Here is a 14,816-nt window from a genome sequence, read left to right as displayed (position 1 = left end):
TGGGTTTGAATCATAGTGCTGGCCAGAATTTAAACTGTGCTGTTTCAGGGTTGGTTGATGATAGTTGGAGACCAGGGCTCAAATCCTGGTTTTGATTCCATTAATTTCCTGTATGTTGTGTAGACCTGATGACAGTGAGATACATCAATTGCATGTTAAGGCTGGGAGCTGGCTCTGGGTTTGCAGCCAAACCAGTATTGTTGGAGACCAGGGCTCGAATCCTGCTTTTGGTTCCAATTTATTCCCGATATGTTGTGTAGACCTGATGACACTGAGGTATGTTACCTTACTGCACAGGCTGAGAGTTGGCTCAGAGGACTTACCAGCCAGCATCCACCATCTTGAGTTAGATACCATCTGGGATTGCTGGCGACCAGAGATCAAATCCTGGTTTTGGTACAGGTTATTCCCTGTATATTGAGTAGACCTAATGAGGACATTTAGAAGCACAAATGGTAAATGAGGCACTGATGTGTAGCTCAGTATTCTGAGGACCAGAGTATGTGTTTTTGGAGACCTGGGTTCGAATCCCAGTGCTGGCCAGAATTTTATCTATGCTGTTTCAGGGTTGGTTGATGATAGTTGGAGACCAGGGCTCAAATCTACATTGAGTTGCTTCAAGATGAGAGTTGGCTCAGAGGCTTAGCAGCCTTAAGCTAATCCTGCATGATCAGTTTGATTGTGGTGGATTAATGGAGACCAGGGATCAAATCCTGGTTTTGGTTCCAATTTATTCCCAATATGTTGTGTAGACCTGATGACACTGAGTATATGTCACCTTACCGCACAGGATGAGACTTGGCTCAGAGGGCTTACCAGCCAGCATCCACCATGTTGATTTAGATACCTTCTGGTATTGCTGGCGACCAGGAATCGAATCCTGGTTTTGGTTCTAGTTTATTCCCTGTATATTGTGTAGACCTAATGAGGACACTTAGAAGCACAAAGGGTAAACAAGGTACTGATGTGTAGCTCAGTATTCTGAGGACCAGAGTATGTGTTTTTGGAGACATGTGTTCGAATCCCAGTGCTGGTCAGAATTTTATCTATGCTCTTTCAGTGTTGGTTGATGATAGTTGGAGACCAGGGCTCAAAGCAGCATTGAGATACTTCAAGCTGAGAGTTGGCTCAGAGGGTTATCAGGCATGTACTAATCCAGCATGACCAGTTTGATTGTGTTGGATTAAGGGAGACCAGGGATCAAATCCTGATTTTGGTTGCAGTTTATTCCCTGAATGTTGTGCAGACCTAATGAGGACATTGAGATACTTTGATTTGAAGTTCAGGCTGAGAGTTGGCTCAGAGGGTTAGCTGCCAGGAGCTGATCCAGTAGTGGTGTTGGAGTTCCTGGTTCTGGTCTCAGTGCTGATGCCTTGAAATAGTTGCCAGTCCCTGTTAATGGGGATGACTAGGACTATACAATATAATGTGGCTGTCTGTGACCTGGCAGCCACTATAAATGAGGGTCTTACTTTTTTGTGGGCTGAGAAACTCCCAGCTGTAGGGGCTTTTCTACAGCCAGGAGCCTAGTGATAAAGTGACCTGTGGGGATTTGATCCAGGGTCTCCAGCATGAGAGGCAGAGCAGCTACCCCCTAAGCCAACTGGCTGCCCTGATAGAGGAGAGTATCAGTGGTCGGTATTGACATGCAGGGGTCAGGAGGAGACATACAGATCAATTAGTGTTCAAACCTGTGGAAGATCCAAGGACTTTGGAGAAAATGTAATATTATGTGGAGCTTTATGATTAGATTCCAAACTAGAACTTCAAACTGGAAAAACGTAAGGGGCCAGTTTTGATTAATGTGTCCCGATTACAAAGATTTCCTGTCTTGGTGACCATAAAGTGAGTGGAAGCCCCCAATGGACTCATCGCCAGCAAAACAAACCTCAAGAAAGGATAGGTGTAAGGCGCTGGACTCAGATCTTTCCTTTCGTCAGTCAAGGACCATTCATTTAGCTTGTTGGCTGAACCGTAGCAGCTCCACCATAATCCCCCCTATGTTTGGGCTTGAGATAACTGGCAGATTAATGTCCGCAATGGACATGTGCTAATCTTACATGCGCCCTAGTAATAGTAGCAAACGTCCAATGACTATCATTATGACTCCTTTTATGAGAACACTTAGTCTAGGGATGAGCTCAGGTGCATTCAGATTCAAGTATGAACCCACCCACTTGCGTGATCCCTCCAGGATGCCGTCACTGTACTAGGCCAATCATAAGCAGCTGAAGCATTTCCCAGCCACTTATAATTGGCCAATTGATTGCTTCCTGGTGGACTCACTCAAATGGGTTCAGACTAGGATATGAACATATTTGTGCTAGGAGAATGAATAAGGGGATATGTGCTAAAAGTAGGTGGGAGGTTTTGGGGAGATTTGGGTAAGGTGGGAGGATTTTAGGGCTGGGAATCATAATTTTGTGAGGTTTTAGCTAGAGGAGGATTTGGGGGAATTTGTCCTAGGAAGGCGGGAAATCTAAGGAAGAGGTTTGGTGCTGGGAGGGGGAATTGGGGGAAATTTGCTTGGAGGGTGGATTTGGGGTTGTTGTGCTAGGAGAGGTGATTAGGGGGATTTGTGTTAGGAGAGGGGTGGGGAAATTTGTGCTAGGGGAGGGGACTGGGGGGGGGATTGGGGGAGGATTAAGTTAGGAAGGGGGATTGGGGGGATTGTGCTAGGAGGGTTTATTTGGGTGAGGAGGAAGCCAGGAAGGATTTGTGCTGGGAAGGGTAATTTGGAGGGGGTTGTGCTAGGAGGAATTTAGGGGGATTTGTGCAAAGAGATGGGATTGGGGGGATTTTTGCTAGGTGGGGGGATTTGGGGGAGAGGATTTGCGCTAAAGTGGAAAATTTGAGGGGAAAAAAGATGTGTGCTAGGAGGGGCAAAGAAGAACTACAGGTGAAGTTTTATTTTATTTTTTGGGGAGGGGGCAAGTAGCTGGTCTTGCCTAGGGTGCAAATTCGTCTAGCACCGGCCCTGAGCACACGTCCATTGTGAATATCAATGTTCCTTTTTTAAGAACACTTTCAATTAGTATCTTTACATTGAATCTAGGGAAGAGCTCAGGTATGTTCAGGTCCTAGTCTGAACCCACTTGAGTGATCCCACCACCAAGAAGCCATCACTCCACTGGGCCAATCATAAGCAGCCAAGGCATTTCTCAGCCACTTATGATTGTCCCATTGATCACTTCCTGGTGGGCTCACTCAGGTGAGTTCAGACTAGGATCTGAACACATCTGAGCTCATCCTTAGACTCAATCTAAGGATACTAATTGAAAGTGTTCTCATCAAAAGGAACATTGATAGTTGTAATGGACGTGCCAATCTTACATGTGCCCTAGTAATAGTTGTGACTATCAATGCTCCTTTTATGAGAACACTTTCAATTAGTATCTTTAGATTGAGATTAGGGATGAGCTCAGGTACGTTCAGATCCAAGTATGAACCCACCCACTTGAGTGATGCCTCCAGGTTGCGGTCACTTTACTAGGCCAATCATAAGCAGCCGAGGCTTTCCCCAGCCACTTATAATTGGCCCAGTAGAATTGACAGCATCCTGGTGGACTTGCTCAGGTGGGTTCAGACTAGAAATCAAAACACATCTGAGCTCATCCCTAATTTAGACCTATAGGAAGCAATGTCATTTCTTACCAAAAACCCTAATGGGGGTTAGTTTGACTCCTAACTTTTACCTTCCTGTTGTCTTGATTTCATCAATAAACGATTGAGGGCTGTTAAGACGAGCGTCTGGCGCTTTTCTATTGATTTTACAAACCTGACAGACGGGCTACCCCTCCAAAAACCCCAAAGTTCTGTTTTCCCCCTTTAAAGAACGAACCTGGACCCCATCATTGTCACCTGTGCCATTCAGGACATTCTCCATTCACGTCAATAAGACTCTGCAGTCTGAGATCAATATATATAATCTGGATTTTATTGAATACTGGAAGATAAAACAGATTTCTGTCACTTCGTTCAGATGTCTGAGGACCAAATGACAGGATTTTGTATTGTATAACAACCATTTTTTTTCTCTGTTTCAGCCAAAAAATAAAAGGCGTTCATTTCTCTGTAACAATTCTTATAGAAAATGAAGACAAAACATCTGTAATAACATCACGACTTGAACACAAAATCGGAGCAATGTACAAAGTACGTTTACACACCATGTGGGGGTCATTTCGGTCCCAGTATAATCAAGTTTATAATCTTAAATTAGTATTTATATACTCTGAAAATGACTTTTCTTTTATAATATATCTGTACAAAAAGATGAAATTCTAATGTAGGGGGTGGGAGGAAGGGGGGGTGGGGACGCTGGTGTACAAAAAGAGCTATAGGAAATATTTAGCAGATCATAAACTTCCAACGTTTCTTAAAAATAGACTTGATAAAAGGATTTTGGTTGCTACATCAAGAAATATTTCCTATAGCATGCAATTCATACATCCCATAAACCTGCTGAGGACTATGTATCAAGCTTTATTATAGTGCTATATTACATCAGTGTGCATTCATTTAAACATTTCCGTCAGAGAGGTACAAGTCTTTACAAATGATAAAAAAAAAATATCTAATATATCTGTACTAAATATTATTTTAACAGGTTCGTCCACTGTCCTTAAATCTGCATTGCTGGAGGACTCTCTTCTCCTGAAATACTCTGCTCCTTCTTCTGACTCTCCTCTCCTGGAATATTCTGCAGTGCTGGAGGTCTCTGCTCCTTCTTCTGACTCTCCTCTCCTGGAATATTCTGCACTGCTGGAGGTCTCTGCTCCTTCTTCTGACTCACCTCTCCTAGAATATTCCGCTCTGCTGGACTACTCTGCTCCTTCCTTTGACTCTCCTTTCCTGAAATATTCTGCTCTGCTGGGTGACTCTGCCCTTTCCTTTGACTCCGGCTCTCCTCTCCTGAAATACTTAGATAGAGGAAGGAGCAGAGTCCTCCAGCAGTGCAGAGTATTTCAGGAGAGCAAGGGAAAGGAAAGGATTTGACACAGTTCCCCATAAATGTTTACTGTACAAAATAAGGTGCGTTGGCATGGACCATAGGGTGAGTACATGGATTGAAAACTGGCTACAAGGGCGAGTTCAGAGGGTGGTGATAAATGGGGAGTACTCGGAATGGTCAGGGGTGGGTAGTGGGGTTCCCCAGGGTTCTGTGCTGGGACCAATCCTATTTAATTTGTTCATAAACGACCTGGAGGATGGGGTAAACAGTTCAATCTCTGTATTTGCAGACGATACTAAGCTAAGCAGGGCAATAACTTCTCCGCAGGATGTGGAAACCTTGCAAAAGGATCTGAACAAATTAATGGGGTGGGCAACTACATGGCAAATGAGGTTTCATGTAGAAAAATGTAAAATAATGCATTTGGGTGGCAAAAACATGAATGCAATCTATACACTGGGGGGAGAACCTCTGGGGGAATCTAGGATTGAAAAGGACCTGGGGGTCCTAGTAGATGATAGGCTCAGCAACGTCATGCAACGCCAAGCTGACGCTAACAAAGCAAACAGAATATTGGCATGCATTAAAAAGGGGATCAACTCCAGAGATAAAACTGTAATTCTCCATTTGTACAAGACTCTGGTCCGGCCGCACCTGGAGTATGCTGTCCAGTTCTGGGCACCAGTCCTCAGGAAGGATGTACTGGAAATGGAGCGAGTACAAAGAAGGGCAACAAAGCTAATAAAGGGTCTGGAGGACATTAGTTATGAGGAAAGGTTGGCGAGCACTGAACTTATTCTCTCTAAAGAAGAGACGCTTGAGAGGGGATATGATTTAAATTTATAAATACCGTACTGGTGACCCCACAATAGGGATAAAACGTGGAGGGGAGTTTAACAAGACTCGTGGCCACTCATTACAATTAGAAGAAAAGAGGTTTAACCTTAAACTACGTAGAGGGTTCTTTACTATTAGAGCAGCAAGGATGTGGAATTCCCTTCCACAGGCGGTGGTCTCAGCGGGGAGCATTGATAGTTTCAAAAAACTATTAGATAATCACCTGAATGACCAGAACATACAGGGATATACAATGTAATACTGACATATAATCACACATATAGGTTGGACTTGATGGACTTGTGTCTTTTTTCAGCCTTGCCTACTATGTAACTATGTAAAGGGCAGAGTCACCCAGCAGAGCAGAGTATTTCAGGAAAGGAGAGTCAAAAGGAAGGAGCAGAGTCCTCCAGCTGAGCAGAATATTCCAGGAGAGGAAAGTTGGATAGAGGTAGGAGCAGAGACCTCCAGCAGTGCAAACTCTCCTCTCCTGGAATACCCTGTTCTGCTGTAGGACACTGCTCCTTCTTTAATCTCTCCCATCTTCCCCAATGCTTTTCCATGCATCGATTATGTCACCTACGGGCCTCATCCTAATTTACATGACAGCTCATTATCAGAGCAGGACACACAGTAACGTCATCATTCCAGTGTTTAGATTGGCTATTTGAAGTTGCAGGTTCATGCATGTTATTACTGGCTGCACACGCTTGTTAGGAAGTTGAACACAACTGGCACTCCAAACTTCAAACACTCAACAGAAAGAGTAGAAAATAATAAATTGTGACCAGCAAAAAATTAGATTTAGCAGAAAAAAAAAAAAAAAAAAGAGCTCAGAAAGGGAAGCTCAGAAATCTGTACGGAGTTTGCCCTTAGACAGGTCCTCTTGGTCTGGATATAAAATAAGCATCACCAAATCTCAGAGCGTTCCATTGTTGGTCTGAACAAAACCTCCTATGAGCCCTGTAGGTCAGTGGTCATCAACCCTGTCCTCAGGGCCCACTAACAGGCCAGGTTTGCAAGATAACTGAAATACATCACAGGTGATATAATTTGCTGTGAAGTGATCCAGGGATCGGTGCCGTTCATTTTGAATTGCATCCCAATACGCCCAATTGGACCTTCCATGGCAAACGGAGGGTTCTCTTATTTGAGAGCCCCCTAGCTAGTCCCGGTCCGAACAGAACCTTCTATGAGCTTGTATGTTGTAGCAGACAGTGGTCCATGGAGGGCTCACTTATTTGCCTCCCAAAAAGCCATTAAGTTTCCCCCCAAAGTTTACCCAAAAACTAAGTCCTGGACTCCAGTGCTTCCAGAAGGCATGGGTGATATCATTGGAACCGGAGGCTCAAAATCCCATGAGTATGCACACTTGCAAGAGGCTGGCATGCATTCTCGTGGGATTTTGAGCCTCAAGCTCTACCAGGAGGCATGGTGACACCATCCATGCCTCCTAGAAGCCTCAGGGGCCAGGGTTGAGTTTTTTTTTTGTGTTTGTTTAATAGGTTATTTGTGTTGAGGGGGGCAGAAGTCTGGAAAAAAAATAGATCTCCAATTTGCCATGGAAGGTTGCCTTTACAACTGAATAGATGGCCTTGATGCAGCAAACCTTAACACATGAAAACGAGTTGTATCAATCCTGATTCTGCACAGAATGGAGAAATCTAAATCATCATGTGGACATTTTGCAGTGACCTCAGCTTGTTACATAGACCTCCCCGTGTGCGTTACATGCATCAACATTGTATCAACATCATTTAAACATTGTAACAACACAACACACTATAATACAGCCAGTACTTGCACCGGCCTGGCTGAGGAGTTTGCATAGGTGCTCCCAGTCCTTAAAGGGAATCCTTTCACCAGGAAATAGTCAGTGGGTATGCAGCAGTTCACTAAACGACTACGTGTCCTGTGGAGTGGGGGAGGGGCGCCATGCTGGATAAGTGTAAAAGGAAACGTTGTTTCAGTCTGTTCTACGACACTTCGTCCAATGGGTGACAGATCCATTTTGAATACTTCAGATGCCGTAAAATCTTCACCTGCCTGCACCAAATTTCTAACCTGGTTAGTTCCTTAGGCCGGAACAGGCTCAGCGAGTTTTCAAGGTTTATGTGTTGCCATGGGGGAACTGTAGACACCTGTAGACACCTGCCATGGGGGAACTGTAGACACCTGCTTGTATAACAAAGGCAAAGAGCAGCCAATGGGATCTCATAGGCCATTCATTGGAGGAAAGCAGAATGCAGTCTAATAGGTTTGTGGGTTGGCTCATCAACATCCTTTGTTTTATTAAAGGATCCAGAGGGCTGAGCGCATTCTGTAGACACATACCCACAGCAACAAACTTAGAAGGGCTCGTTTACACTTGCTTCAAAATTGTGGCATTGGACACGCTTTTTTTTTTAAAGCACTCTGAATGCCAATCAAAGCTCCTGTAACTAAATAAAATGGTTCCCTTACAGTCCTGTTCACACGTTGTGTTTGCTTCAAAAATTATAACCCATGTCACTTCCTTGGTGCTTCAAAGTGTCTCCAAAGCCTCCATAGAAGTCTATGACAACGCTCCCTTACAGCACCTGAAGCATTTGCGAGGCTTTTATTCAGATTTAGCTTTGCCTTGGAGGTATTGGAGGTATGAGGTATCCCAGGATGCACTGGGAAACCAACAGGCAAACCAGAAAGATGGTTCATGTGCATATATTCTGTGAGTGTCCGGTGCAGAAGACACATCTGGTGTGCAGCGTGGTGCAGCAGGAATGTGAGTCCGGAGTGGAGTAACTAGCAGACAGAACACATGGTGTGCAACATGGGTACGCTATAGCAGAGGGTGAGCGGGGGTTGGAGGGAGAGGACTGAGTGGCAGAGGATCAGCAGAGCTTGAGGAACAGAGCAGGAGGAACTAGATGTCACACATGGTGAGCAGCATGGGAGCGATATAGCAGGAGGTGAGCGGGGACCTGAGAGAGAGAAGGATCAGTAAACCAGGGGATCAGTAGAGCTGGAGGTTACTACTGAGTGGGGATTAGCAGAGCTGGGGGTTACTACTGAGCGAGGGATCAGCAGAGCTGGGGGTTACTACTGAGCGGGGCATCAGCAGAGCTGGGGGTTACTACTGAGCGGGGCATCAGCAGAGCTGGGGGTTACTACTGAGCGGGGCATCAGCAGAGCTGGGGGTTACTACTGAGCGGGGCATCAGCAGAGCTGGGGGTTACTACTGAGCGGGGCATCAGCAGAGCTGGGGGTTACTACTGAGAGGGGGATCAGCAGAGCTGGGGGTTACTACTGAACGGGGGATCAGCAGAGCTGGGGGTTACTACTGAGCGGGGCATCAGCAGAGCTGGGGGTTACTACTGAGCAGGGCATCAGCAGAGCTGGGGGTTACTACTGAGCGGGGCATCAGCAGAGCTGGGGGTTACTACTGAGAGGGGGATCAGCAGAGCTGGGGGTTACTACTGAACGGGGGATCAGCAGAGCTGGATTTTACTACTAAACGAGGGATCAGCAGAGCTGGGGGTTACTACTGAGCGAGGGATCAGCAGAGCTGGGGGTTACTACTGAGCGGGGCATCAGCAGAGCTGGGGGTTACTACTGAGCGGGGCATCAGCAGAGCTGGGGGTTACTACTGAGCGGGGGATCAGCAGAGCTGGGGGTTACTACTGAGCGGGGCATCAGCAGAGCTGGGGGTTACTACTGAGCGGGGCATCAGCAGAGCTGGGGTTACTACTGAGCAGGGCATCAGCAGAGCTGGGGGTTACTTCTGAGCGGGGGATCAGCAGAGCTGGGGGTTACTACTGAGCGGGGCATCAGCAGAGCTGGGGGTTACTACTGAGCGGGGGATCAGCAGAGCTGGGGGTTACTACTGAGCAGGGCATCAGCAGAGCTGGGGGTTACTACTGAGCGGGGCATCAGCAGAGCTGGGGGTTACTACTGAGCGGGGCATCAGCAGAGCTGGGGGTTACTACTGAGCGGGGGATCAGCAGAGCTGGGGTTACTACTGAGCGGGGGATCAACAGAGCTGGGGGTTACTACTGAGCGGGGCATCGGCAGAGCTGGGGGTTACTACTGAGCGGGGCATCAGCAGAGCTGGGGGTTACTACTGAGCGGGGGATCAACAGAGCTGGGGGTTACTACTGAGTGGGGGGATCAGCAGAGCTGCGGATTACTACTGAGTGGGGGATTAGCAGAGCTGGGGGTACTACTGAGCCTAGGGGCCACTGAACGAGGGTACTAATAAGCTGGTGACTTACTAAATGGGGGTACCACTGAGCAGGGGATGTGCTGAATGAAGGTACTGATAAACTGGGGATCTGCTGAGTGGCGGTACTACTGATCCGGGTTCTACTGGGCCCCTTTAAACAATTAGAAACAAAAAGCATCACCTAAGCGTCACAGAAGCATCAAAAACACATCAAAAAAGCGCATTGAAGCGGTAGGCGTATTGATGTGTGTTATTGTTGAAGCGAGTGTAAATAAGACCTAAGTGTTCCTTCACGGGCCCACTAAAAACAATCGGCTGCATTTAGATTGGTAAAAAAACCCCAAAAAACCCCTAAATGCCTAAAATGTTGCGTTTCTTTAGGCGTCCATGTGAAGGAGCCTTAACTGAGCACAATGGGAAGATTTTAGTGCCCCCCATTCACATCTGGTGATTTAGGACCGTTGGGTAGATCTGTCTCGATTTCCAATGCGGTTAGTTTTTGCCCGTGATAAAAACCCCGTATCAAGCCGCAACCGCACGAAGCTCGACGCCCAAAAAAGAAGCTTTAGCGCCTTTTTTTGGACCGCAATCTTCTCGCGATACGCGAGGTGCCATTAAAAACGAATGGCATCCAAAACACGCGTGGTGCGTTTTGCTACTATTGCAGTTTCGATTTGGAGTTGCGTCGGAATCCCATATCGCCAGATGTAAACGTGGGCGCCCCTCTAAAGTCATCAATGCAGATCATAAATACTATTTAAACCCATTTATCGCCTTTTTGAAGCAAACACCTTAGGCCCCGCCCCGTTCACATCAGAGCGTAGTGGGAACTCGCGCTCCGGCTTGCGTTTTTTTTTTTGGCGTTTTTTTCACATTAATACATCTTGAGAAAACGCCCTCGAAGAAGCTCCTGTACTTTTTTTCTTTTTGGAGCTGAGCTTGGCACTTATTTTTGTACCGTGCCTTTCGGTGGCGACAAAAACACGTGCGCCCGCTACCCGTGCTTGGGGTGCCATTAACATTTAATGGCAATGCATGGGTGATGGGTGTTGCATTTCTGAAGCGTGCGCTTTTTTTTTTCTGAGCGGTTTGCATCGGAAACGCTGCGATGTGAACCGGGGGGGGGGCCTTGGTGAGAAGGCTGTGATGGAAGCAGCTATTGGCTGAGCTGTGTATTTGGGGTGGTGTGTGCACACTTTTTTCTCCTCTTCCCCTTCTTGGCAATGATATAGCAGCGAATAAGTAAATCGCAGAGTGGGGTCTGTGCCCCCGCCCCCCCGGACATTCCTTTGCAGCTCGTGCAGGAGCAGAGCAGGGACCGTTGCCTTTGCATCATGGCTGTGATTTTTAATTTTTTTTTTCCTGGTTCAGTTATAACATGTTGCGGGTGCGGAGCGGCCACATAGAGGAACGAATATTTGAATCTCTGCATTTGTCCTGGGCAGTCACAGGTATGGTGGCATCGAAAAAACGGAGCAAGTTTTCCGCCGAATGGATTGCAGATTTTCTACGATGACAATGAGGACGTTTTATATACAGAGCTCAGCAGAGTCCTTTCCTTAAGTCTTCGGGAAAATCGGATTCTGTGTGCGCCGAACGCAACAAGGATGGCCAACCGGACGCCGTATACTTTCTATAGGCTGGACCTCAGACGGCTGATGGGGGGTCCACCCCGCGTCATCCACATTCACAGTCCCAGACCTCGCCACCTCGCCGCGTCCCATTTTCAACCATGTGGTGACACGGGAATAAGCGACATTTTGTGTATCTTACAGGAATATATACAGGAGTCCCAACCAGAGGAACTCCGCAGAAACCGCGAGCCATTAAATGTCTATATGTCCATGTCCATGGGTCGGATGTCCCCCGTCTTGTGCTCCTTCACCCAAAGCTCCCTGTCTTTGGCCGGATCCACTTTCTGCAGCAGCTGGTCCACCGGCTCCACCGTCTGTAAGGACAGAAGACACACACACAGGTTAAAGAGATATAAACCTTAAATTGGTGGCATTTTCATGCTTTCACTATAATCCAGCCTTTCTTCTCAAACTTTTTAACACAGAGGAACCCTTGAAATAACTTTCAGGTCTCAGGGAACCCCTGCTAAAAATTACTATATGTACAACTCACAACTTTATTGTGATGGTCGGTGGGTCTTACACTTGTGGTCATTGGGAAGAATTACCCCCTTACAGACAGCTAAAAAGATCAATGTTATCTGTGGGAACTTATCTAATAGGCCAGTGGTTCTCAACCTGGGGGTCGAATGATGATTTGCCAGGGGTCACCGAATCCTGGGCTGTTTCTGAAGCCCACACCGCTCTCCCAGCCTTTTTGCTGCCGCCCAGCTGGGCTGTTCCTGGAGCCCGCAGCCTCTTCGCAGCCACCCATTCATTGGGCATGGCTGGGGGGCAGAGACTAGAGGTCAGCTGACTGGTGAGGAATGTGAAGTGGGAGGGGCTGGAGGAGACCCTATCTCCTGATTTCGGCATAGGTGTCACTGCTATGAGACACCACAAAGTCGGAGACACAATGGGTAACACTGCCTGTGATTACAGTTGCCATTAAAGGTCCCAACTACAGTTCTCAGAACAGCAGATGACCTTCATCAAGAGCACCTAAGTTGGCTGATCAGAACTCCCCCCAGCACTGCCACTCATCCCATTCCCCCCCCCCCCACACCCCACCAAGGAGTAAGAGAAGGAATAAAAATAGAGAATACATGGAAGGGAGAGGAAAAGAGGGGGAGGAACAAAGAAAAAGGGAGAGAAAGAATAAGAGAAAGATGGCTAGAGAGGGGGATAGGGGGGAAAAAAACAAGAAATTAGGATAGAGAGAGATAAAAGGGAAAGAAAGGAGAACAAAGAGAAAGAGTGGTACATCCTAAAATGTATCATAAGGGGTTTTAATACTGTACGAGTGGAATGGACTCAGGGAGCGCTAAATGTCCGTGGGTTAGAGGCGCAAATTACTTGTCTTGTCTTGGGTGCTGACAACTCACGCTACGAAAATAATTTTACTGTTAGGGGTCCCCACAACTTGGAAATTTTATCAAGGGGTCACGGCACCAGAAAGGTTGAGAACCACTGCGATAGGCAGAGATTGTTTATTGCTCAAGGAACCCCTAGCAACCTCTGGAGGAACCCTGGTTGAGAAACCTTGCTATAATCCTTTGTTTCAGTGCTGTGTGTCTCCTGTAGCCTCTTTTTTTAGACACTTCCTGTCTACAGGTACTCCCAGCCATGGCTGTATGGCATTTCTAAGACTGGGTTTTCCCTGATGGTGACAACAGTGGACCACCATACCTGTGTAATGTGTGCTGAAATGACCTCTTGTAGTCTCCAATGGAAGCCCGTGTGACAGGGTGACAACGCATGAGCACAATTGGGAGACAGGGACAAAGCGTTGTCACTCTATAACAGGAAGTGCCTAAACAAGGACCTTCGTGGCAGGATCACCAGGGATTAGTTTCATGAAAGGTGCAGATTTAGAAAGGCCAAAAATGACTTTTGAATTGACGAGAACATGTTAACTTTTTTGGGATATTTAAAAATTTGGGGGGGGGGGGGTTATTTTTTTATTTTTAATTTTTTTTATTATTATTTTTAAATTTTACATTTTTTTATTATTATTTCTTCATTTTTCATTTTTTTTATTAGTATTTTTTCATTTTTAATTTTTTTATTATTATTTTTTCATTTTTTTTTATTATTATTTCTTCATTTTTCATTTTTTTTAAATTATTTTTTCATTTTTCATTTTCTTTTATTATTATTTTTTCATTTTTCATTTTTTTATTATTATTTTTTCATTTTTTTACTATTATTTCTTCATTTTTTATTATTATTTTTTCATTTTCTTTTATTATTATTTTTTCATTTTTCATTTTTTTATTAATATTTTTTCATTTTTTTATTATTATTTCTTAATTTTTCATTTTTTTTCATTATTATTTTTTTCATTTTTCATTTTCTTTTATTATTATTTTTCAATTTTAAATTTTTTATTATTATTTTTTCATTTTTTTTTATTATTATTTCTTCATTTTTCATTTTTTTAATTATTTTTTCATTTTTCATTTTCTTTTATTATTATTTTTTCATTTTTTTATTATTATTTTTTCATTTTTTTTATTATTATTTCTTCATTTTTCATTTTTTATTATTATGGTGGAAATGCGGCCTTGGACACTGCAACATCAAAGACCTGCTTTAAATATGGGGATAGTTCATGTTGGAAAAACTGGTAGTACTCTGATGAGTATCCATCAGGGCCAGGTGACTTGTTATGTGGCATATAATTTTTTTTTATTATTATTATTATTATTTAATTTTTTGATAATTTTTTGGGATTGGATCTTGGGTTGACATACATCTTGTCAAAATTATTGGGACGCCTGCTTTTACATGCACATGAACTTTAAAAAGAGGAAGTAAACCCTTTGTATTAAAAATCCTATTTAGAAAGGTCAAAAATGACTTTTGAATTGACGAGAACATGTTAACCTTTTGGGATATTTAAAAATTAGGGGGGGTGGGGGGATTATTTTTTCATTTTTAATTTTTTTTATTATTATTTTTTCATTTTTAATTTTTTTATTACTATCATTTTTTCATTTTTAATTTTTTTGTATTATTATTTTTTTTATTTTTAATTTTATTATTATTATTTTTTCATTTTTAATTTTTTTTTAATTATTATTTTTTCATTTTTCATATTATTATTTTCTCATTTTTCATTTTCTTTTATTATTTTTTTTTATTATTATTATTATTATTTAATTTTTTGATTATTTTTTGGGATTGGATCTTGGGTTGACATACACTA

General features: G+C 44.2%; 1 protein-coding gene across 3 annotated transcripts in view; it reads right to left on the bottom strand.

Annotated features, from left to right (window-relative positions):
* Positions 1-3,915: 3,915 nt before the first annotated feature.
* Positions 3,916-14,816, bottom strand: part of GAS7 (growth arrest specific 7) — a 156,173-nt gene continuing 145,272 nt past the window's right edge. For all 3 annotated transcript variants that reach the window (XM_073606787.1, XM_073606786.1, XM_073606785.1), the window contains exon 14: positions 3,916-11,940. In XM_073606787.1, coding sequence (XP_073462888.1) covers positions 11,827-11,940 — 114 coding nt within the window. In that variant the 3' untranslated portion in view covers positions 3,916-11,826. The remainder of the gene's footprint in view (positions 11,941-14,816) is intronic.

Source organism: Aquarana catesbeiana, linkage group LG12 (assembly GCF_042186555.1).
Source record: "Aquarana catesbeiana isolate 2022-GZ linkage group LG12, ASM4218655v1, whole genome shotgun sequence".
In the NCBI taxonomy this organism is placed as follows: domain Eukaryota; kingdom Metazoa; phylum Chordata; class Amphibia; order Anura; family Ranidae; genus Aquarana; species Aquarana catesbeiana.
Note: the sequence above shows the minus strand (reverse complement) of the source record. Positions and strands in the feature narration are given on the sequence as shown.